This window comes from Coloeus monedula, assembly GCF_965178545.1.
Source record: "Coloeus monedula genome assembly, chromosome: 8".
Lineage (NCBI taxonomy): Eukaryota > Metazoa > Chordata > Aves > Passeriformes > Corvidae > Coloeus > Coloeus monedula.
Genome location: NC_138788.1, coordinates 30,741,331 through 30,765,939, shown reverse-complemented (window position 1 = coordinate 30,765,939; position 24,609 = coordinate 30,741,331). Strand labels below are relative to the sequence as shown.

Below are 24,609 nucleotides of genomic sequence, written 5' to 3'. Positions count from 1 at the left end.
AAAGCTGTACTTCTTCTGCCCTTGGATTTTATTGCAGACCTCTAGCTTTGGCCTTTGCTTTCCCAGAAGTGTTGAGACCTCTTGGTGGAAGGGGCTAAATGCTGGGTTTGTTGTGAGCTGCTTCAGCTTGCTGGGGAAAACCAGAACAAACATTTCTGCTGTGGTTTTGCTATTGCAGCCTCACATTTGTTTGAATTACCAGTTTAAAGCCTCCATAGCAGAGATCTCAAAGCAGCAGAAATTTAGCAATGATCCTTGGTGACTGGAAACCACTGAGTTTTGCGTGCAGTTTGATCTCCTGACTAACATCACACCTCTTGAATTGGAGTAGTGCTCTTGACCTGGCAGGTCACTCACTGGCAGAGCAAACATCAGTGCTCACCGACCCTGCAAGCCTTTGAAGGCTTTGCTTCCAAAAAAAAAAAACCCAACCCTGCTCTGAAGGAAGATAAACTGTGGTGTATACAAAACCCCTTGTCTAAGAAATGTCTGATCTCTGAGGGGTTTGCAGAAACCCTCTCCTCTTTGGGAATGATGAAGGCAAGACAGCTATTAATAAGCTGAAAAGAGAAATGGGAGCAGGAGGCATCTAGCTTTTGATGGTGGCATCTTTCTCATGTTTTCAACAGCTGCAAGGGTTTTCTGTAAAAATGTTCTGAGAGAGATATTCATGAAACTGCATTTCTAACGTGGGCTAGAGAGAGCTGGGAAAGCTAAAGAAACTTTTTTGGCAGCAGTTCATCTTTCTTAGCCTAATGTACTTGTCCAATCTGTGTCCCTTTTAAATGCTAATTACTTCCTCAGGCACCGCAAACACTCTCTCCTTGTCACTTCTCCTTTTGAAGTTTGCTTCTCATAATGCAGCCTCTTCTGAAGCGCTCATGCTGTCGGTCAGCTAACTAGTCCAAAACATTCCCCTGCTTCAAAATCACTTAATTCTTTTTCAAGTACAAAGAACGGCTTTCCTGTTGCTGCCTGCTGACTCATGCGAGAAAGGTACTGTGCCTTGTATCAGCCAGGAGAGCAAGTTCCTGCAGGCACCTCAAATAGGGCAGAAAATCTGAAAAGGGTGATGGCTGAGGTGGGAAGCAGAGGTCTGGATGCAGTGAGGTTTGTTAAGGTGAAACCAGAGTCTGAGCAGCAGTGAGTGCTGGGTGTGTGCTTTTGCCAAGGTTATGTTATCAGCCCCATCGCTGGAATCATGTGCTTTGACCTGAAACGCTGCCTGTGATGAAGGACCAATGAAGAAAGTGGACTTTTGCAAAATCCTTAAAATATTTAACTGCACAGTAGCCTTTTTCAGGTCTGTGGGACAAACTTATCAAGCATTCCCAAAGCTGTCTGTGCAGTTTGGTGGAGATGCTTACAGTAGCAGGGAGGCAGAGCTTGTGAGCCCTGTGCTGTCCTGAGATGCTGTTTCCAGCACCGGAGCGTGGTCTCTGCGTGCTGCTGCATTGTGTGAGCACACCAGCCAGCCCAGTGCAAGGTGGAGATGATGTGGCATTGAGGGATATGCCTGTCACAGGTGTTTTTCTTGCCTGACTTTCCTTCCACTCCCTTTATCCCCCACTACATATGCCTGCACCTAGCTAGGGATGGGCTCCCTGCTCCTCACTGAAGGCTCTTGGCCTGCACCAGGGATTTAACTTTTGCTGCTTTACACCAACACTCAACACTGAGCCTCAAATGCCCCTTTGATGTGCTACTCTGAGACAGGCACACAGAGGATGTGGGTGAAATGTGCTGGAGCACTGCCTCCAAACAACTCTGGATAAGGATGGATAACCATGGGTAGGGAAAGTGAAATGTATTATTTTGTTGCTGAGAGGTTCCTATAGGTTCAGTTTCTCTTCTACATCTCTGAAACAGTTTCCTGCACTTTCCTTGCCCCACAGGAGGGGGAATTTGTAGAAGCATAAGTTGGCATCTCCTACATGGAAATTTCAGACAGGTGTTACTCAAAATTGAGAGGAAATTTAGAGTGTACATTTCTTGAGTGCCATGACAAAGGAATCTGATGGCCTGAACAGCCCTTGAGAGCTTGGCAGCTCTTTGTGACTGTGGTTTTGGTCTGCAATTTGTACAGTGTGACCTGCTTAGCAGTTTACCCAGGTGGCTGTGACAGATGTCCCTGCTGAAGGCTGGGATGGAGCTAATCACTGCTCCCTGCCCTTTCCACCTGGCTGCCAGGCCAAGCACTTCTCCCCTTTGGGTAGTTATGCACACAGGTAAGTGTGGGGAGGCAGCAAACTCCTCCTGGTGTCAGTGTGAGAGAAATCACTGTCCTGGGATGACTGCCTGAAAGAAACGATTTTGGGGACAAAAGATTGTCTGTTTTCCTTTGTAACCAAAGGTAAGTGTTGAAGGACTAGGCCCCACAACATGTAGAAGCTTTTCAGTGGAACCAAAGGAGACACGTGATAGTTACATCCCCGTTGCTGTTTGAGGTGGGACTCTGGGTGGGAGAGCTGGTGCTTCTCACCCTCTGTAGCAACACAGTAGATGAAGCAGCCTCCAGAGAAGGTGAATTCAAATCCCTTCAGTTATGGGAGGGATCTGAATCCACCTCACCACTTTGGAAGTGAGGATGAGAGGACAGCTGCACCAAGGATTTAGCCTCCTCCTGCCCACTCTATTTTTTGTCTCTTTTTCCTGAAACAAACGAGTAAAATCATAGTTATTGTTACTTTATCTTATAAACGCCCACACTTTTTATTGTTTTCAATGTCTTCTGCAACAAAATATGCCTAATCCTAGAAATGGGGAGTGTTTTCCCAGTCATTTGTCTTTCCTTTCCTTCACCTGCCCGTTTCTTTCTTAGAAAGGCTGGGCAAACAGATAGCAATAAAGCAAACGAAATTGCAGCAAACCACAACAGAAGCAATCCTTGTGTTTTCTTAACCTGAAAAGACTGAAAGGCTCCGTGGCTTTGCCTTGGGGCTGGGGCTTAAGCTCAGAATTGGTGTAAGGAAGGAAAAAAGGTTGAGTAGAGGTTGGCAGTGGCAGCCTGTGATCGCTCTTAAGCCATGTCCAAGATGTGCTGCTCCCTAAACAGGTAGGCAAAGCAACATCTCTGCCTCCTCTTTTGCTCTGGGCCCTCAAGTTGAATGGCCAGCAGTTTCCTCTGCAAAGCAGGAAGGCTGCTGGGCTGGCTGTGGCTTACCAGCTGGCACTGGTGAGGATATGCATCTCTTTATGCCTGTGAGTACTAGAAAACTGTCTCGAGGGCAGTTCCTGCATGCAGGATGCTCCTCGTGTTCTGACTGAATTGCTTCCAGCACTGCAGGCAGAGTGGTAGCCTAGCCAGGCTGCACTTAGCACTGAGTAAACAGAGAGTTCCTTCAAGTTATTACTTTCATTAAAGGTTATTAATTCACTAGTGCAAACGCTGAACTGTATAGCATTCATCTTCTGGATGGGGAAAGCACAGCAGTGTGGTTTGGAGTGAGGGTGGTGTGGCCTGCCCTAACCGCAGGGAGCCAGGCATGAGCTGCTGATCCCAAACCACTGCTCCACAAATGATCCTCGGGTACCAAGGATGACATAAGTGTTTATTAGCATGTAATGCTGAGAAAAGAGAAATTCCAGGCTGGATAGGTTATAGCCAAGCTACAGGGATGCCTCCAAAGTATGTTAAGAGGGAGATGAAAGAGTCAAAAGTGCATTTAGAAAAGCTCCAAGGGAGCTGAATTTGCTGGAAAGGCTTGAACTCATTCATCAGCAGTTCCTTGTCATAAATTTTCTGCTGAAATGGTAAATGAAAATAACGATCTAACCTTTAATCTGTGATAGGATTAGTGATACCTTTGGCATATTTATGTAATGGGTTTCAGAGGTTTAATTCAGAGTATTGTTCCCAGTCTGGATAACTGGCTCTCATTCATGAAAACAAAGTGCAAGACAGACAAAGTAAGAAAATCTTTTTTATCCGGTAAATGGTTGTTTTTCTGGTTTAAGAGCTGTCTTTCATTTCCCATGCCTCACAGTCAGGATAGAAAGGGAGAAGTTTTCCAATTCACATGGAAAAAAAAGAAATACCGGTCTTTGTCCTGGTTTTCCACTGCATCAGCCCCCCCTGGGCTACTGCCAGGCCCTGCTGGGGAGGGTGGCAGAGGTGCCATGGGGTTGTCTTGTCCTGAGCCTCCTGTTCCCCCAGGGCATCTCTGTGAGCCTGACTTTGCTGCTGCTCAGAGATGAGCTCAAGCTCAGGGTGCAGGTGATAAATCAAGGTTTATTTCTCGGTCTTTGCAGAATTTTGGGTGCTTTATCTTATGCAATAAAGCATCCATGGGCAGTGGGGCAGGGCTGTCACTGTGAGTCAAGCCAGGAGCCGTCCATTCGGTCACTGCAGACGTTGTTTATCTCAGTAGGTTCATGTCTGCTGTGGCTTCTCTGATCCTTGCTCCATGCGTCAGATCACGCCCTGTGGGGCCTGGATCTGTAGGGAGACAAACGGGAGCTCGTGTGTCTCCTCCTGCCACTTGTGGTGTGCAGCTCCAGCAATGCCACCTGTGTTTTAGCAGGACACGTTTCTGTCACGTGGATGGACCTGTGCTGGAAGATTAATGTGTGTGCAGCCATGGCATAAATTGGGTGGCCTGGGAGAGGTTCTCTTCTGAGCATCTTCCCCATGAGGGACACTTGTTTTTCCCAAGGCCACCAATACTTGTTTTTATGAGTATTGGACAAAGAAGCTCCACTAAGAAAATACATTTGGGAGTTTCTTGGCAACATGAATTAGTAACACAGATGACAAATGGCACCAAAGACTTGAATCCCATTTGAAACCTGTTGAGTGATGAAAGCCATGTTTGGGGTGTGAAGCAGGGCAGAGCCTCTCTTTCTCTGGGCATCACTGCAGCCTTAGGACAAGACTGGTGTTTCCTCACAGGGCACATGTGTCTTGAAGCAGCTCATGTGGTGCCCAGCTGCCTTGGTAATCCATAGCAAACAGGGGAGCTGCCTGCTCCTGGGAGGCTGCTCTGGCCCCCTGACTTCAGGGAAATGGAGGCATGGGAGAGGAATAAAGAGAGGAATAAAGGTGGCATCACTTGAATAGGAGAGTGAGGAATGTCCTCAGGTCACCTCGCAGCAGTGCCTTCCCCTCACATGTGGGAGAGTGGTGGGTGGGTGGTGGCCTCCTTTGGTGGCAGATGTTGGATGGCTGTTGGGAGGTACTCAGTGAGCAGTGGTGACTCATGGCAGGAGAGGGTTTGTAATTTGACCTTTTTGTAATATTCTTAAAGTTTCTACGCTTCTTAACCCTAAACTGAAGTGTAGTGAACGCTGGTTTGCTTTGAATCTTGTTAGTAAGCAGTGTGAACTTTGGTCCTTAGTGATGTCTATAGATGGAGGAATTTTGGGATGAAATTCTTTTGGGGGGGGTGGGAGGAGGATGTATTTTGGGGTTGGGGTTTTTAGCACATTTCTCTGCTGATGATTAGACACTGGGTTTCCAGAGGGAAAAAAATCTCTGGTTTGCACATTGCTGCATCAACACTGCTCAGTGCCTCAGCTGCATGATCCTCCCTCCTGGTGTTCAGGCTTCCAGATTACCTTGAGGAGGATGGATAAGGACTGCATGCAGTGTCTGGACAAGGGATTGAGAAAGATTATTAAGAAAGAAATCTAGCAATCAATAATGATGTTGCTGCAGGCTCTGCCAGCCTACCCTGATACACTCAGGACACTTTAAAAACCTGATCTGTCCCTGCATTAGTGCAATAGCCTGGTGTGGTCATTCTGCTTTTCAGCTGTGGGCACAGAGGCGCAGCCCTGGCTCTTGTGGGCGGCGTGGCTCGAAAAGCCCTTTCTGCGGAGGAAACAGCAAGGAAGACTGGGGACTCCAGGGCTGTGTGTCTGTCTTTCTCTCTGACCCCAGAGCTCTTGCTTTTGCTTTCTCAAACATAATTGCTTTCCCCTTCTGCTATGTTCCTATTGTTCATTGGAGAAATGATGCCATTAAATCAACAGAGAATGGTGGGAAAATGCTTTGATATGGGGCCTTAGGAGGGCGGGTGCATGTGTATGTGTGTGCTCGTCCTCTCTCAAAAAAATAACACAGCCCTATGTGTATCTGGCAGCTTCCTTTAATTTGTGTCTTGCCTGCGAGAGAAAAATCCATCTCAAAATATATTTGGCAGTTAACCTCCTTTATTTGTATTGAAGTGGCACAAACTGTGTGTGTTGTTCCAGGGCTGTCGTTCACCATCACTGTGGTAGTTAATCTCTCCAGGACCTTGCATTTTCTCATTCGCTGTTTTGGGAACGAGGTATCCCAGGCTTCCTTTTTCCATGGGAAAGAGAGCGTCCCGTGGCTGTGGGCTCAGCAGGCATTAGGGACTGTTGTGTGCCTCTGTTGTGCTGCTGCTCTGTAATGTGGACAGGGGTGGAAACGTGATGTGCTTTCCTCTGGATGCAGCCATGCAGAGTGATGAGCAGGGGTGATGCAAAGTCTGCCGCAGCATTTTGACTACAACCATGCTCCAGGAGCCTTGGCAAAGACTTTAGCTGAGGTCCAGGGAGCATGTTGCCCCATTCATGGAGCAAAGACCGCATTAAGGCAGAGGAGAGCAAGGCTGTGCTGAGCAGGCAGCTGTGGGATGCCTTCTTGCATAGGTTCCAGCAGTAGAGCCCTGTGTGTTTGTGGCATTTGGTTGAGGTTTTTTCCGTGTTTCTTTTCCTTGAAGGCAGCTGTTCTATTTGATCAGCCACCTGTTAGTAGCCCCTTCCTGGGTACAGCTGTGCATTACATTAGACAGCAAACAGCAGATGTGCTTCAAGTTGCAGGTCAGATGGCCACCAACCCCCCCAGTGAAGTCAGCCTCATAGAGTGATGGAGAGGAAAGCAGCACTTCACAAGGCAAAAAAACCGCAGACCAACCAACCACCAATCTTAGCTGGAAACTGAAGGAGTAAGGGGGAAAAGCAGCAGGAAAGACTATGGGGACAGAAGGGAATCAGTGGTGGCAGCTTCAGAGGAAATGATGTCTCTGCCACGCCACTGTGGGAGTCAATCTTGGGCTTGGCAACAGATGTGATTTCTGCTTTGTACAAATTGTTGGGATTGTTTTCCTCCCCATGGGGAAAGGAGCCCACCAGGCCCTGCTCTTGGAGGCATTTACCTTAAAAACAGTGTCATCTTTAATGTCCTGCCCTGCCTGACTTGGTCCAACTTTTATAGCTGACAGGTATGTTGATTTGTACTGACATTACTTACCCTCTTGACTACTGCACTGATGTTTCTTTCATTGCTTCCCTGCTGTTTTCCTAGTTGGGATCTGCCCCAGGAGGAGTTGCTGTGTTACACAACTTGTCTGTGACCTGGTTCCCTGCACAGTGAGGATGTGGCACTTCTCAGGGGGACAGTCTGATCCACCCCAGGTCCCAGCATGGTTTTCCATGGCCCTTTGTGATATGTTCCCACCTGCTGAGGTTAGGAGCATCACTAAGCACCTGAGCACAGACCTGCAGTTTGTAGCCTAGTACAGCTTTGGGGATCTTGTGACTTTGATGGGCAGTCTGCTAATGGGGCATGCTCCAAAGGGAAGAGGTGCCAGCGTCTCTCGGTTGTCATCCAGCAAATTTGTTTGGCAGTGGGGGACCTCCAGTGACTCACCAGCTGCTCTGTCATGGAAAGGCTGAGACCCTTTGCAAAGAAAGACATCACTATGTTGCCCATGAAATGTCATACACACACCCTCCTTGCATACCAGATGGTCGTTAAGGTCCCTTCTTCCAACCCAAACCTTTCTCTGTGTGATACAGTGAAGCAATATGGCACTAAAATGCAAGAGTGCTCAGTAAAATCTCCTTGTGGCACGGTGAGTTTCATGTTTTGCTTCTCTTCTCTCTTCCTTTTTTTTTTTTTTCTTAATTTTTCTTGGATGCTGTTTCCCACCTTCCAGTGGAGGGAAGAGGAGTCTGTTGTTTGCTCAGCTAACTGAAAAAAGCTTTGTGTGCATTTTCTGCTGCCGTTTTGTTAAAGTTCAGAGTTCCTGGGTTGGAGCTGCCACTTCTCAATACAAGTCTTGTTCAAACTTCCAGAGCAGCCCACGCAGAGCTGCTTGGGTTCATCTGCGCAGTTCACAGCCCACAGCCAGCCAAACACATTGTTTGCCTCTGTCCTTCCATGAATCATACTTTGCAACAAAGACCAGCCTAGTGCTCCCAACGAGAGTGTGAATCCAGGCAGTGCTGGATTTTAGGTACATCAATAGAACAGTCTGGGTGGGTTTTTTTTTCTTTCTTTCTTCCCTGTGAGCACTCATTGTGTCTAAAAATCAGACTGCTTTGTGACAGTGGTTGTAACTGTCTGACATTTGTCTGGCTTATTAGGAAAACTCTGATAGGAGTTCTCCAGCTTTACAGTTTTCTTATTTTGCGGGATTTTAGCTTGTCTCAGGATTATGAATTTCGCCTTTTGTTTTGCTTGATCTAGCAGTGATTCTCCAATGAGAAAGTTCATTGTTTACCAGAAGCTTAGAGGGTTTTTGTGGGTTTTCCTTCAATAAACACAGCACTTCTCATTTTTCTGTGGGGAGATTTCTTTTTTCTACAAATATTTATATATTCATAATTATTTTTCTGTGGGTAAAAAAAATCCTTTCAACTGGACAACAGTGGGATGGGCTTTTTATTCACTTCCCATGAAAAGCAAGACGATGGAAGGCTGCCCAGTTATTACAGGTGCAAGTGTGAGAAGTAAAGCATTGTTTCTGATGGTTAAAACCAAGGTGGTAAACTTTGGTCTGCACTCGCCTGGGTTATTCTGCTCATCACCCTGGGTGAATGCTGGTGGGGTTTCAGTGTGATGGGGATGCTTCTCAGAGGAGCAGCTTTCTGGGATTCAACAGAGATGTTGCTTCTTCTCAGTGTATTTGGATGAACTGTTTACCACCTGTCCTTCCCTGTGCTGCACTGCCAAAGCCAGCAGCATCCAGAGCTTGGCAGAGGAGCTGCAACCACTGCAAAGGAGCTGAAGCATTGCTGTTCCCTTTTCTTCACTGCTCCTCTGCACGACCCTGGAACCGGCAGGGTGAGGAGGGTTGGTTTGTCTGAGGATTTGTCTGATCAGCTTTGCTATTTTGGAAGGTGGCCCGGTGTAGGGGTCATCCAGCTGTTACAGCTGTCACCATCCACACATCTGCCTTTCCTCACAGCTGTGGAGAATGGCCTTCTCTAGCTGTAACCGTGGGTGACTTTTCCCTCTTGCAAAGCCCAACTGTTACTGTAAGACTCCAAATTAGCCAAGGAGGCCTGGGCTGGGTCCTCCTGCTCTTCTGACAGCACTTGCTATTCAGCAGCCTGAATGCTGCCTCTGTGCCTGCCTGTCCTCTCTGCACGCTCCTCAGCTGCCCTATTCATTTTATGCAGCAAAGGAAAAAAAGAAACCAGGGCTAGAAAGGAACTGCTTTCTGCCAAAGCAACCCCTGGGGAATCCCAGTGCTGCCAGCAGGGCTGGTCAGTGGGAAATGGGGGCTGAAAGGCTGCCGTGGGATGTAGTGCATGGAGGGAGGCAGTCTGGGGAGGCTGTGCCTGAGCAGGTACCTCAAGATATTCCTCAGGATCCCCTCTGCTCCTGGGGACTGGCTCCTTCATGAATTGCAATGCAGTTGTCAGTTCTACTCTCTCTGGAATTTCCAAGGTTTTTGAAGCAAAAAGCTTGGCATGGCACAGGCTGCAGGTGCCTGAATGGAGCTGTTTGTCAGCTGCTTAGCCCAGCTCCTTCTAGGAAAGAAGGGTGAAGCCAAAAGTACCAAACCCAGAGTCTGCTTTGGGCAGGAGGGTGGAACATCTCCCAGCACTTTGGGATCTATCGATGGGGGGTTGGAAACAAAATCTGCAGGCTGGGACATGGGAAAGCTATTTTATATTCCTGGTGTGCTGAAGAATATGCCCATATCCTTGGACAAATCACTTAATCTCCCAATGCCTTAGTTTCCTGTTAGCAAATGATACTCCTTATCTTTCACCTCTCATCTCAGCAGAGGAAAGAGTTTGTCTTTTAGTATATATCTCATTACAGTTCTTTGTCCGGTGGCTGGGGCCCCTCTACCTTGATGAAATAAGTAATTGAATTTAGATTAAATGGTCTAATACAATCCTGCCCGGTGGTTACTGAAACACTTGAATGAAAGTTCATTCAGAGTCTGTCTTTCCATTTCCTCATAAGGCCAAGACATGAAGTAATTAGATGTAGATGTAGGTTGTTATTGTAGCACAATGACAGAGATCAGTGGTTATTGGTAGGAATGGCTTCTATAATCTAGTTTAATGGTCATTTACCTTTCAGTGACCTTGGTGTCAGGCAAAATTGGCAGCTCTTTTGCAAGGAATGTGCTTCCTCAATGAAGGCTTTGCAAGCTGTTTGATTTTTGGCTCTAGCCTCACAGGAGCTGGGATAGACACTGCTGCAATGCAAGAGACTTTCAGCCTGTGAAGAAGGGCACAGACTCCTGCCAAAAGAAGCCCTTTTCAGCGCTGTCCTGCTGCCACTGAATTGCTGTTGGAACAGATCAGTCGTGTTTAAAGCATCTCTTTGCTTATTGCTGCGACCAGAGTTGCAGCCTTCAAACTGAGAGAGCCTGTGGTGGTCAGGGGCAGCCCAGGAGTTTCTGTAAAAAGGGTTGCATTGTTTTGGAGTAAAAGAAGGGAGAACATATCTCATCATCCAGTTAAGTGCATGCAAGAAGAAAGAGCTGGTAATTCTGACTGTAACCCCCACCCTGAAAGTCCTTATTACACCAGTAAAGATGTGATATTTCTATACACTTTAAATTACCATCCTTTCAGTGATGATTGTCCACTCACTGCAGATACAAATCAAGTTTCCCATTGACTGTGATGCTCCTACACCTCCTTCCATCGTGTGCTGAGAAATTCCTACAGGTTTTATCCAGTTACTGATGTCTGTTGCCATGGAGAAGAACGTGACGTGAGCTGTGCTGTGATTTCTCATGGTGCCCCCAGGTCTGTGGCCATGCTTTATAGGGAGTTAGAGTAGGTCATATCATGGTGCTTGAGAGGACTGGATTCGGTGCAGGTATTCACAGTGACCTTGGCCAAGCCTCTTAATTTTTCTGTCAATCTTAACCTTAGAGGCACTCCCCTGTTTTCGGTGAAGGGGACTGAATTTGTGTAAGATCTATGAAGGTCTTTATTTGAGGTGGTGCCAGAAATATGACTTGAGTCACAAAGAAGTGCTATGAGAGTTGAGAAGAGTGATGTAGCAGTAGAAAAAGGTTTAAAAAAATCATCTGTGAATTTCTCTGCCTTGGGACTTGGGTTTCTGTCTACTTCTGATCTCTCATCCTGCTGCTCACAGCCATATGATTTTGCAAATACATTCCTTGCATCTGTAACTATTGCCCTGCAGATCAGGAATCCTCTCTTTATGTGCTCTCATTTCTAAGCTGCTAAGATAGGGAGAGCAAAACCGTGCAGCTTGCAGGGAGAACCATTTGTTTCAGGCTGCTTTGAAAAGCCACCCACCTGGTTTTACCACGAGCGTGTTCCATACATCACCACCACAGCATGATAGGTCTTCAGCTGAGATCAAACAGTGACTTCCAGCATTCAATATCCTGAGATGGCTTAGTGTACAAGGGCTCTCAATTGTTTTTAGTCCTATTGACCGGCTGGGACCTGCTGTGATAGTGGCTTGCACAGAGGATCTTATAGACCCTCGTCGTATGAATTCATTTTACTTCTCATGTTCATCAGTCTCTGATGAGTATTGGCTTGTTCGCCCTCTGATAGGAGAGAATGAACAGTCAATGGAGTTTATTTTTGCGGGTATCAGGTTTGGGTTGGGAATGTCCAGCTGAGATCAGAGAGATACTTACATAGAAGCAGATGGTTTATATGCTGCTTCTTGCAGAAGAAGAGCAAAATTAATCTCTCTTGAGTCCCTGAAGTCTGAATCCATTGAGGTCTGACAGAGTCTTTCCACTGACCTCTGTGGCCCCAGGATCACATCCTAAATGAGCTGCTTTGAGTCACTGGAAGCCTGAGTTCAGCTTTGGTGGGCTGGAAAATGTAACCTACTATATGGGCTGTGCTATTCATAAGTGCTCAGCCCTGTGTGTCTGTTAGCTGTGGATGCCTGGGAAAAGAATAAAGTCATTTTCTGCAGTCTGGGGGTGGAGGAGGGAATGGGAATTGTATCCCCTTCCCTGCAGACCCACTGTTGTAACATCCATGTGGGCAGCTGCTGGGAGCTGACCCGCTTCTGAAGCTTCAGATTAAGGTTAGGTGTTCTCTCTTTCTTCTGATATCATCCCTGACACATAAATGTCCTGTCCAGCTGGCCTGACCAGCAGGACCTGACCTCAATTTGAATTTTTTGAAGTGGGCCACTGAAGCAGGTGAGTGTAGCAAGGCTGTGACTTACCCTGGGGTTTCCTTAAACTTGGAAGGAACAGGGTTTCTGGAGCTTGAGAGAAGCCAGTTGTGAGTAGGTTTGACACCATTCATTGCTTAATGGCATCCAGTATTATTATCAGCAAATGCTACCTGTTTTCTCACAGCTTATGGAAAAAAAAGCTGCTGTTTCTTGAAGTGATTCTTGTTTTCTCTGGGCAAAACAGCAGCTAGCAAAGACATTTGAGTTAACACAGCATGATTCCCTACTGCTCCTAAATCAGACCAGATGAGAATTAATTTGGTGTAGAGGGTATAGAATGAAATGTCAATAACTACAGGTTGGTTGGTTCCTCTGGAGCTGTTATTGATTGATCTGGAGTCATTAGACTATTTTACAGTCAGTCTGGTGGAGATTAATTCAGTTTGAGAGCAGTAGCAAGTTTTTTCAATTAATGGCTAGCAACATAAACCTTTAATTATTTATCGATCTTCTAATATGTGCTTACTCCAGGACAGTTGCCTGCTGGCTAAAGATGGGTGAGTAAGAAGGTGATGGTTTTCTCCTGCCCTTAAACAAACGTTCTGACTTTAAATGTGGCAGCTCTTTAACTTGCAATGCTCAGATGCTTTGCATTTATGAAACCAAAACGTTAGCACTTTTCTAGTTCATGGGTGTGAACTGCGATTCGCAGGGGTTCCGTGGGATCACCCAGTGTGGAAATGCTGTAAGCAAAGGGACAGGAGCATTGCCCCGCTGGAGTTACCCCTAAATTCCCTGGTGTAGAGCTGAGGAGTCACTGCCTGGCTTGCAGGGCGGTTGGTGGTGGCAAACCCAAGTTTCACTGCCCATCTCTGCAGATCCTTAGCACCAAGGAGCGATGGAGACGGGTACCGGGGGAGCCTCCAGAGGGGAGCAACAGTCCCGGCTGGCTTTGGCACGTTTTTCCCACATACTGTCGTTCTTGCGCAGTGCTTCCTCTCTACATAATACTCTGTTATTTCCTCCTGCTGCCCCTGCTGCTAATTAGCCCACGATAAACTTTGGTGTGAACAAAAGCAAGCAATTAAGCGTCTGTTGCTTCAGCGTGAGCCCTGTCAGAGCAGTGATTTGTTGGTGGCAGGGCTTTGCAGCACCTCCTCGGGAGGAAAACAAACCCATTAGCCTGGCTCAGCCGCTGGTGCCGGGGAGTAGCGTGTCCAAGGTGCTGGTTTTGGGTGTGCAGGGATGTCTTGGATACAGCAGGGCTTCCTGAGGCTCTGAGAGATGCTGCTGAGTCTTTTGTCTTCAGTTTCATGTGATACAATGATGTCTGTGGTCACTGCCCAAGCAAGGTGGCTCGAGAAGTTACTGAATTGTGATTTATGTGTATGGAGCAGTGGGGATCTTTTTTCTTTTCTTTTTGGAATACACATATCAACATTTTCAAATTAATACAGACAGAGAAATAACAGTAGAATGAAGCATAGAATTGTTGAGTGGTTTGTGCTGGAGGGGACCTTAATGATCATCTAGTTCTGACACCCTTACCATGGGCAAGGACACCTCCCACTAGACCAGGTTGCCAGGGCCCCATCTCTCCCAAATAAGGAGGAGGCTTAGAAAGAGGAAGCAAAAAGTAGGACCTTTGGTAGATCCCAAGCCAAATGAGGTTTGAATGATGTTTTCCAGGACTCAAGGTGCATGTATCAAGACCTTGCAAGCTGCTTTCATGTAATTTCTGCCCTAATGCTCAAAATCTCTCCGGGTTTTGTTTGCTTGAGCAAAAAGTCCTAATGGAAGAAGAATAGGTATTTACATGGGATTTCACTGATGTGTGAACAGACTAAGGGAAGTTGGAAATTTTTTGGTTTAGGACCCACTTTCTTTCCAAAGCTAGAGGCAGAGTTCAAGCTGGAAAATTAAATATGAACTGTTCCTGGGCAGAAAAAAGCCAAGGATCTTGGAAAGCGTGGAATTAACATATGTCCTCTTTTGACACACCACCCAGCTGCTTTGCCAACAGTTGTCTCTGTTTCTGTTATAGCTCTCGAGCAACTGCTCACAGAACTTGAAGATTTTCTGAGGATACTGGACAAGGAGAACTTGAGCAGCACTGCTGTGGTGAAGAAGAGCTTCCTCTCTGACCTTCTGAAAGTCTACACCAAGTCCAGTGGTACAGATGAGGAAAACCAAGGATGGGGTGGTGGGCTGTCATGGGAATTGCTACATGGTCTTGGAGCAACATTTTCCTGGCGGCTGGTGGGAAGAGGAGGCATGAAAATTAGAAGGAGAAAATGAAACTGAGTTTATTTTTTCAGTGACCTCTAATTGTTTATGTAAAATTACTATAGTTATGTGTCCAGCTTTACAAGCAAAGGATTCCCAGGATTCCTGATCCTTTATGTTTTCCTTATTAAACCTTAAGTTTATTTAATCCACTTTGTAAGATACACAGGATGTACTGTTTGGCCAAGTTAATGTTTAAGTAGAAGTTTTAACTTTCGGAATTTCCTGACTATAAAGCACTAATTTTTCTGCTTTTTATTACTGCTTGGGGTTTTTCCTGCACATTGCCTCAACCAGTGTGCTCTCCCCAAATGTGCTCAGCAGAGACACTTTTTACATCTGCCTTTGTGGAAAAACTTAGCAGCGTGAAAGCAACATTGTGGATTAAGAGTTCACTTTTCCCTTTGTTTGCAGGTGGCGATGAGGAGTATATTTATATGAACAAAGTGACAGTCCATAAACAGCAGGGCGACCAAGAGAAACAAGACAAAGGTAGGGAGCTGAAGATGGTCTAATGGGGTGATGAAGGCACACGAGGTTAGAGCCTTGCTCTGGCAGCTCTGAGGGCTGAAGCAGCTGCTGGTGTGGAAGGGCCATTTTCATAACATTCCCTTGGAAATAGTGGTCCTTGCCAACACTGCGAGGTTATTCCTGGAAGTAGCACTTTGGAGGTCGTTATTTTGGGATAAAAACGTTGCCTTCTAAGGCTTGAAGTTCCAGTGCCTGAAATATTTAAGGAAGGCTTCATGCTTTCTTTGGCCACAAAACAAATCACTTTTTGCATCTTTGAGACCTTGAAAGTGTATTTCTTGTTTGCTGTGTTGCTCTGCTCTGGCCCAGAGGGTCTGTGTTGTCAGAGCCTTGAGAGGAGAGTTCTCAGGGCTCAGCCCTTGCCATTTGCACAGGCAGAGCACCTTCACCTCTCAGGGATGTGAGAGTCCTGCCGAGTAAGAGCCAAGAAATTAAACCTAGATAAAATATTCATTTCCAAGTTAGATTTCCCAGGTTCTGAATTTGTAACACGGCAAAGAACATAATTGTCTAAAAATGTTCCTCCTCTTTGAAGTTCACCATGAAAGAGGTTCCTGATAATTGCATGGAGTGAGAGTATTAGTGAGACACATTTCTGTAATGCACACCTACTCAGGGGCTGATCCTACCCCAGAGTTTCCAGTCAAAAGGGATGAGACAGGGACTCATCAGTGCAGCCTGCTGCTGATGTGCTGGTGCTGCAATAGTTGGGATTGCTCCATTTCCACAGTTGTTTGTTTTGGTTTTGCTGCTTTGTTGTGGGGTTTTTTGTTTACTTGGCTTGATTTTTTTCTTTAAACTACCTGCAGCCAAACTTGGGCTAACTTCAAATGCCTCTGAAGACAGGATATCCTCCCAGATTACACATGCAGTCCCAGTGTGATCTCCAGACAGGGCCCTCTGGGTGATGCTGTAATGCTCTATAATAGGATCACACAGCCTCCCAGTAGCTCCCAGTAGCTGAGCAGTAGCAGAAACATATCTTTATATAAGTTCTCATTTGGGTGGATAAAGGAAAGCTTGCACTGCTCCACCATGCTCAAACACAGGGAAGATTTCAGACAAATTATTTTTAGAGGTGGTTCTTTTATTTCAGACTTTTCCCTATCAAGGCCATGACCCTGCCCACTCAGTCACTCCCTGCGGGACATGGCACTTCTCTCTTTCTGTTTTCAACAACTTCCCTATTTCAAGTAAAACTGAGTTATTTGGAAGTGCTGAAGTCAGTGAGACACATGTATGGGATCTTAGTCACAGCTGCAGCTGGATGTAGAGCTCTGATCCTGCTCTGTAACTGGATGAAGAGGTACCTGCAGGTTCAGGTTTAGCAGGTGGAGGGGGCCCAAGTGCCCACTGGTGTGGTATCAATCTTCCAGTGGTTGTGCAACTCCCTCTATCCCTTTTATCTACTGCAATTCCATGCCTGTAATGGGACTGGGGACCACACTTTTGTGGCTGAGGCCGACAAGACCTCTTGTGCTCTGCAGAGTTTCTTCTCCACAGCAGCTGTGCAGTCATGTTCCAGCAGCACAGGGTGTAATGCTTTCCAAACTGATAGAACATCAGCTCCAGAAGTCCCCCCTCCAAACTTTAAAATAGGCAATTTCTGCACAAAAATGTGTTTCCCTGCTCCATGTATCTACTTGCAATTTCATCAGTAAGGATTTAAGCAGAACAGACACTGCTTTTGAGATGCCTTTGTGTGGCACAGTAATTGAATTCCCTGCACTGGCTGATGAAGGCACCATCATTTTCTGGATCTCATTTACCTGAGAAACACAGCAAGTCTCTACCCTGTGAGTCCACGGGGCTCTTAAGTGAGCCAGATGCCTTCTCCTTCTGGAAGTCAGCACAAAGGGGCAGGAGTCTGGGAGGTGGGACTGATGTGAAGGGCTCCTGGTGTGGGCACTCTGATCCTCTGAGCCCAAATACCAGGTGACATTCACTTGTACAAGGAACATAGAGCACAGAGAAGCAATAGTTAGTACAGATGTAAATTTTAGCAGGATTTTGGGTGTTTTTTCTTTTTCCTTCCCTCTTCTAAATCCTCTTCAAACTGCAGGTTTTAGAGAGACATCTTTATCAGAGGACACCTGCAAAATGTTAGTGCTTGTCTAGGGAAAAATATTCCTTCCCTCCCACTCCAGTAAGGAAGCAGTCTGTGATTTGTGATGCTGGTGGGTGTAGCTGGAGAAGGAAGGGATATGTCCATCATTGCACTATCTCAGAGGTCATGGGATTTGGGCACTTGTTTAAGGCCACCCAGGAGTTCTGTGGTAGGAGAAGAGGGACTGAACACAAGTTTTCTGAGCCTTCAATGTACCCTCCAGATACTGAATCACTCTGCTTTCAGCTGCTTGGAAAATCTGACTTTGCAGAGGCAGACACAGATTGCCTGGAGCAGTTCTGCCATGTGCCCATACATGTGTTTGGCCTGGGCTGCTTCAAGAGCAGCCCTCCCTTGAGCAGTGATTACACTGCTGATCATGGCTGGCTTTGATAAACCACTGTGCACTCAGCTAGGCAGCCACCTCTGCAGTTCGCCCTGGGAGGGCTGGTGTTAGATCCATTTTTTTGGAAAGGTAGCAGAGGAGCAGACAGTCACCAACCTGTCTGCTCGCAGCAGCAGGGATCAGAGCTAGCAAGGACTAAAGTGCCATGGGTTTCCAAATACTGTGTAGTGTCTGCCTGTGCTGCTTCTCAAGACCCTTTAAAATCTCAGCAGTGGGTCTGGCCTTCACAGTTTTCCCTCCAGAAGGAAAAACATGCCCTAAAACCAGAGGTCAGTTCTTTTGCTGGGTCTCCTAGTGCCACATTCCTGGCTGTGGCCTGAAATGACATGGTGGCCCTGCAGCCCTGTCTGTAATTGTCGCTCTGCTTCTCACTGAAATAGCATCTTGCTGCTGCAGCACAGCCCAGGGTAGCAAGTGCTCTGCTGGGAGATGCCACATGTCATCTTTGTAATTGTTTCTGCCTTGCAGTGCTGGACCGGAAAAACTCCCTGACCAATGGAGACTCGGGACTGCATTTGTCACCTCCTCAGAAGAGCCTGCCAGACCTCCCCCCTCCAAAGGTAAGTTTTTCACACCCTTTGCTTTTTGCTGCCTCAGCCTGGGACTCTGAACCCCTTGAGGCTTCACTTTTGTCGTGTCCTGTGCAGCATGGCTGGGTGGAAAGACCTCTGCCTGTGTATGTTAGTGAGACAAAGAGTCCTGGTGAGCTTTATTTAAAAAATAATAATAAAACATTGAACTAGGGATTTGCAGCTGTATGTTTCATGTTTACAAAGGCTGTGGGTCAGTGTGTGGCTGGTGCAGGTGTTGCAGCTGGATGATGGCCTGGGGTGGCTGGACACCCAGAGACTGCTGTGGTTCCCAAAGCTTGTGCACAGATGGAGCAGGAGCTGTGGGATTTCCCCGTGAGTGTGCAGGAGCACTGTGCAAATTGGGCTGTGCTCCCTGCCAGGGAGACCCACACCCACTGCATGGCACTCCAGGCTCAAGGAAGAAGTGAGGTTTTCCAAGAAACAGAGGTCATGATGACTCTCAGCTGTTGCTTTGGAAATCTCTCCTGCGCTATGAATCAGCTGTGCCTGGGCTGCTGACATGATTTTAGAAAAGCCAGAAATCCTTCAGCTGCAGGATGGTGGGGTGGTCCCTGGGCAGTACCAGGACGTCCCTTGCTGGCAGAGCCTTTCTCAGTTTGGCCACTACCAGAGGTTTGCTCACAGCTGGAGCACCTGGTGGTGTCTGTGCATTGGCTGCTGGTGTTGTTCTGGTTGTGCAGCCCACAGGTCTGTGAGGGGGAGTTGCTGGCACTGTAGATTTTTCTGCAGGGCAGCTATAAGTCAGTTAAACACCATCAGCTCTCAGTGAGATGTTGTCTCTGTGCCAGCAAGCCAGCCCAGCTGTCCTAGACACAGGTCATCCTCGAGACCTTGGATATCGCTGTTCAGTAGTTGATGCAATGTGGGAATTGCTGTTAGCTGGGATTTCAGGATGTGAAAGGAAAGGAGGGCAGGGAGCATGCATGGGGAGGAGGAGGAGGAGGCATGGAGGAGGATGGGGTAGTGCATCCATCAACCACAAAGGAGGATCTGTTCCTTTCCCAGGAAGGAGGATGCAGGGTGAGGCCCCAGGACTTTTGCCCAGGGATCTGTGTAGCTCAGCTGGAGTTAGCTGGAGGAGCTGGGAAAACAAGGAGTAGGATGGGATGCAGCTGACAAACCCTTGGATGCAGCGTGATTGCCTGCTGGGAGCTGCTCCAGCCCCAGAGGGCTCTGCCCACGCAGATGGCTGGAGCTGGAGTGCCTGGGAGCAGTGGCCAGGGCAGGAATCTCTGTTTAGCCCTGTATTTCATGGTGGGCAGGAGGTGGAATGAAGGCACCACTGGGGAAGCAGCAGCCGGGTGTCCCCCGGGCATTTCTCTTGAGCTTGGTGCAGCCCAGCTTTCTGACTGGGCAATCTGGAAGTTAAGAGGGAATTAGAAAAAAAAACAGTCTTTGATTTTAGCTGAGAAGGGCACTTGTCTTCTCCCAGACCTGTGCTGGGAATTACCGTCTTCCACCTGCTTACTACTGGAGCTAACCTCTCTTGGATGCAACAGTCAAATGCTGCTGACATTTGACATTTGAACATCTGAGTGTCAGTGAGCTTTGGCAGCAAAGATATCTGAGTGTCCTTCAAGGAGAGGGGCTGGGGAGAGCTTTAATTAGTGGAAATTGCTGTTAGGGGGAAATAGATCTTCCCTGTCTGTGTTTGCAGCTCAGTGCAGGCAGGAGCCACAGCCACCTGGGTGGTGGAGGGTGGAGCACAGCTCCTTACACAGAACCTGGGAGGTTAGCCGAGGAATTCAGATTAGATCTATTTTAGCTCTGCAGAGTTTTCTGTGGTTTGGTGACACTCAGGCACCCTGTGGTGTTGCTCTACACTTGCCTTTTGAGGCATGGAAGAAATATGGTGATAAAGCTCTGCACAGCAGATTGTCCCTGGTACCCACTGACACCAGCAGTCATTAGGCAACCCAAGAGGGGTGGCCCACTTGGATCCCACTGATTTCTTTGGATTTGTCCCAAAACACCCTTTAAACAATGAGTTCTGCCGGCCACGGCTCAGACATTGGTGACCTCTGCTCTGCTGCAGCCCTGGCAGCTCTGCCTCTTCCCGCAACCATCTGCAGGGAAAGTCCTGTGGTGCAGATGCAGACACCCAAGGTGGTTATATTTGCATGTTCATGATGCCATAATGCAACAGGCAAATGTTCTGCAAGGGCCAGCATGGTTAAATAACACAATATATGCCCTTTGACTTAAGTTAGAGAGTAAACAACTCCATGCCCCTAGGGAAAGAGGTGACAAAACAAATACCTTCTGGGGCAGCCAAGGTGCAGTCCCACCTATTCTCTGTTGGCTTCCATTGTCTGTGGGAAACAAAACGGAGCAGCCCCTTCCCTGACAGTTGTGGGATGGAGTCAAAAAAACCCCACAGCATTTCTTTGTGTAGGCAATTTGTTTATGGCCAGCACAAAGCTGTGAGCTGGCTACACACAGGAGACCACCACAGATGGCAATTACAGACACATTTCCTAGCCAGGGAAGGGATTAAGTAAAGCCTTGGAATGGCTGGGTTTGTTTTTTTTCTTTAATGTAACACATTAGGACAAGAAGTTCCTAAACCTTTTAAGTGTTTGGAGGGCAAGTGTTTTCCAGCAGTGTTCTACGTGGCTCTGGAAGGAAAGTTCAGTCTGCTCACAGCATCTGGCAGACCCATGTAAGAAGGAGTTTTAGCACTGGAGGAGTTTGGGAGGTTGGTGGAGCCACAGGCAGCTCGCCCACGTGGGAACAGACGTGTGACTTTGGTGTGGTCAGGGTTCCTTGCTCCCACAGACTCAGCAGCTTCCCTTTGTGGGCAGCTGCTGGCCAGAAAATCCTTTCCTTCAAAGCTTCCTTTCTGCTTCTGGGCACCAGTAGCTGCTGGTGGAAACATCCGGGGCAGGATGGGCAGCTTTGCACCTGCATTTGATGACATTGGCATGACCTGCAAAGGACTGATCTTGCCTTAGCTGTGCTCTGCAATGCTGATGCACAGCTGGCCCCTCTTCCCTAAGCCCCCAGGAGCAATCATGTGGGCTGGCACAATGCATTATTCTGACCTTCAACCTTGCTCTCTCTGCAGAGAGAGCTGCTTTTGTGGTCCTCCTCCTGGGGAGAGTGGGGCTTTAACCCTGAGCATCCCATCAGGGTTTGCACAGCCTCAGTCGGGTCAGCTGAAGCATTGTGAGCCAGAGCAACCTGTTGTCACATGTCTGGGGGTGGTTTGACTTCGGTGAGGAGTAGGGGCACCTCATTGGGAACAGGGGGATGCTCCTGTCAGGTCAGGGTGGGAGATAGGATGCCAGGTATTTGGGAAGAGAATAAGCTCTGTGCTCATTCTACTGATCTGTTCTTGCTGCTGCTCTGCTGTCTCATGTCCAACATCTGTGTGAATCACCTGAAAAGTAAAAAGTTTGTTTTGTAGCTTTTTTTTTCCCCCTCACATACTGGTATTTCTAAGGGATCAAGGCATGTGTTTCCTGCCAGCCCTTGCTTGTGTTTAGGGAGGGGTTTGGCAGGCACCACAGGGATTTTCCAGCACTTGGACTCTTTTCAAAGGCTTATTTTCCATTGGTGTTGTTTATCCATTTCCTTCATTTTTTGTTAAGAGCACAATTAAAGATTCACAATATAGTTCCTAAAGCAGAGATTTTTAACTGTTGGTTTCTGTCAGTCAGAGACTTGGAGACATGACCAGAGACTGCTCAGTTTAAGCTTTCAGTATAAAGCCAGGGTTGCACCAATTGTCCTCCCTTCTGGTTCCCTGATAAGATAATCCATAGAACAGAGGGCCATCCCCAGCTATGATGGGGAGCTTAGGGGGGTCAGTGCAGCAGGCAGAAATCTCAGTTGAGGGAAAGGCCGATGGGTTGCAACTGCTACTATGAGTTTATCTTCCCAGGGCTTTTAGCAATGTGAAAGAAAGTAACATTTGTGATGCAATTAGAGAGTAATTTCAATTTATATTCGAGTTAACTGTACCACATCTAAAAGATCTCATCCACTGGGATGCACTTGAGTGCTAAAATTAAAGGAAAAAGGATGCCCCATTGTTTTCAAGGATCTGTTTTACCTTAAATAATGTTTTTTTAATGTGTTTATTCTGCAGATTCTCGAAACAAAACAACCTCCGGTCCCCAAGATTGAATCCCCAGAGGGATATTACGAAGAGGCTGAGCCCTATGACATCTCTGTAAATGGTATATCCCAGCTAACCCTTGGGAGGGGGTTCATGTGGGAGATGGAGGACTTGAGGTTTATGAGAATCAGTAAATGAAAGCACAGATATTTCATACAGCTTTTGGGAAAAAAATTGTTTTCTGCTGCTCATCAAACTTGGTATTACAGACTTAATGCTAGCTGGAAGGCAAAGACTACTGAATCACTCCAATTTTTAACTTTCCTGTAGAAGTAAGTAATATGCTTGGGTCAGGATAACGTCACTGTAAAATGTTACAAACCATTGCAGGTTCTCTTTGTCTTGGTGGCTTTCTGGCAGATAGGCTGCAGTCAAACCCAAGTCTCTGCTCAGGACTGAGTGGTGAAGCTGTGGTGGCTTGCATTCGTGTCCTAGTGCTCTAATTGTCCCCTTGGGGCTCAAAATCCGTGGCTCTGCTGGTCTGTTGGGAGTGATAACCATTTTTATAATTGGCTCTTTATTCAGCTCTGTCTCTTGTGGCAGTTTAACCATCTGTAAACTTGATTAGAAAGCCACACTTCATGTGAGGGGACAGCGTGTGGGTTCCCTTGCACACGCTCACCACCTGGGACAGCACCCCCAGCCATGTCCTGGAGCAGTGCCACCCACGCCTGTCCCCTGCGGGCTCCCCACCCCTCTGGGAGGAGGCTGCTGCATTCAGGCTGAGCTCCAACATTCTCACTTTTTACGATGCATTCCTGCATCCTTTCGGTGAACACCCTTCACTGAGAGATTGCCTTCCTCTGATCTGATAGCAGGGCTGATCTTGTCATGCTTTATAATCCCTTTAAGCCCTTATGGGATAGATTATATCACCCTGCTGCAGAAGCAGATCTCTGCTCATCAGCCTTGGCTGCAGCAGAGTGTATGGCATGGGCAGAGCTGAGCAGGGAGGGTTGAGGCAAGCCAAGAAGTGAGAGTTAAGGGTGAAAGATTTGGGTCTAAACCCTTGGCTGTTGAATCTGAGCTTAACCTGAGAGAAGCTGGGTCCTCTCCAGCCTCAGTGCGAACTCCTGGGCTTTGGAGCTCCATGTCAGTGAACAGGAAGATGGTGCCTAGCTCAGATGGGAAAAGGTGCAGGCTCATCATGTCTGGGGTGAAAGATGCTGTTTGGTGCCGAGGAGAGGCCCCTCCACCTCTGCCGTGCGTTTTGCTGAAAGTCTCTGGGTTGATTGGCTGAGGTGAGGGCTGTGATGCCCTGTGAAGCCCTCCTGCATCTGGGGCCTCATCCTCAAGGCAGGGGGATTCCAATTGCCTGCAGTGTAAGATAAAGGAGCTTTTTTTTGCCCCCTGGTGCACACTGGGGAATTGGATAACATGTTAAGAGCTATGGCATAAAAGGGCACATGCCAGATTAGCTGGAGTACAGCCATGGATTGATGTGCTGGGATACCCAGCTTGTGTTTCCCAGACAGTTCCATGAACTCGCCCTCAGTTCAGAGACTTGGCTGGCAGGAATCATAAGTGCACACCCAGCTCCCACCTCTGCTTTTCCTTGGTAACCTGCTGCTCAGAGACACAAATACACCCAGAACCCACCCACCGAAATCTAGGCCAGTCAGATGCCGAAGGAAATGAGAGATCAGAGCTCTGCAAAAAGAGAGAAAAGCTCAGATGATGGGAGCAGTGTCAAAATGAGGCAGCTCTGCGTGGCTGGCTGTGGCTGCTGTGAACAGCTGTTGCACCAGCAGGCTCCATGTTTTACTGAGCCCTTCCACAGCTGTAAGTGGACATTGGAGCCTGTGAAGCCAGCAGAGATGGAACAGAGGATTCCAGTGATTCCTCACCACTGAGGTGTGTGGTGCCTTTGCATCCTGTGACTGCTCATCCACTGGTCCCCTCTGCAGGCCCCACCATGTCCCTTCTACCCAAACCTCCTGATGTGCTACAAAAATATTTTTTGCATGAGAAGGAGGGCAGCCTTATGAGAATCTCTGTGCTCTTTGGCAACCTCATGCTGGAGGTGGTTCCTTGGGGGGTGAGCCAGAAGGAGGAGCAGGGAGAGATGTGGAGCAGCAGGTATGTGGCAGGAGGGGGCTGCAGGGGCTCAGGAGAAGTGTGGTGTGCTGTGCAGGTGGGAGGCTGGGCAGCAATGCTGGTGCTCTGGTTTGCCTCAAGAGATCAGGCTGAAGCATGTGGGCAAACCTACAGGTCCCT

General features: G+C 47.6%; 1 protein-coding gene across 2 annotated transcripts in view; it reads left to right on the top strand.

Annotated features, from left to right (window-relative positions):
• Nucleotides 1-24,609, top strand: part of AFAP1L2 (actin filament associated protein 1 like 2) — a 65,882-nt gene that overhangs the window by 25,947 nt on the left and 15,326 nt on the right. For both annotated transcript variants that reach the window (XM_082285927.1, XM_082285926.1), the window contains exons 2-5: nucleotides 14,391-14,519; nucleotides 15,047-15,124; nucleotides 18,145-18,236; nucleotides 22,363-22,453. In XM_082285927.1, coding sequence (XP_082142053.1) covers nucleotides 14,391-14,519; nucleotides 15,047-15,124; nucleotides 18,145-18,236; nucleotides 22,363-22,453 — 390 coding nt within the window. The remainder of the gene's footprint in view (nucleotides 1-14,390; nucleotides 14,520-15,046; nucleotides 15,125-18,144; nucleotides 18,237-22,362; nucleotides 22,454-24,609) is intronic.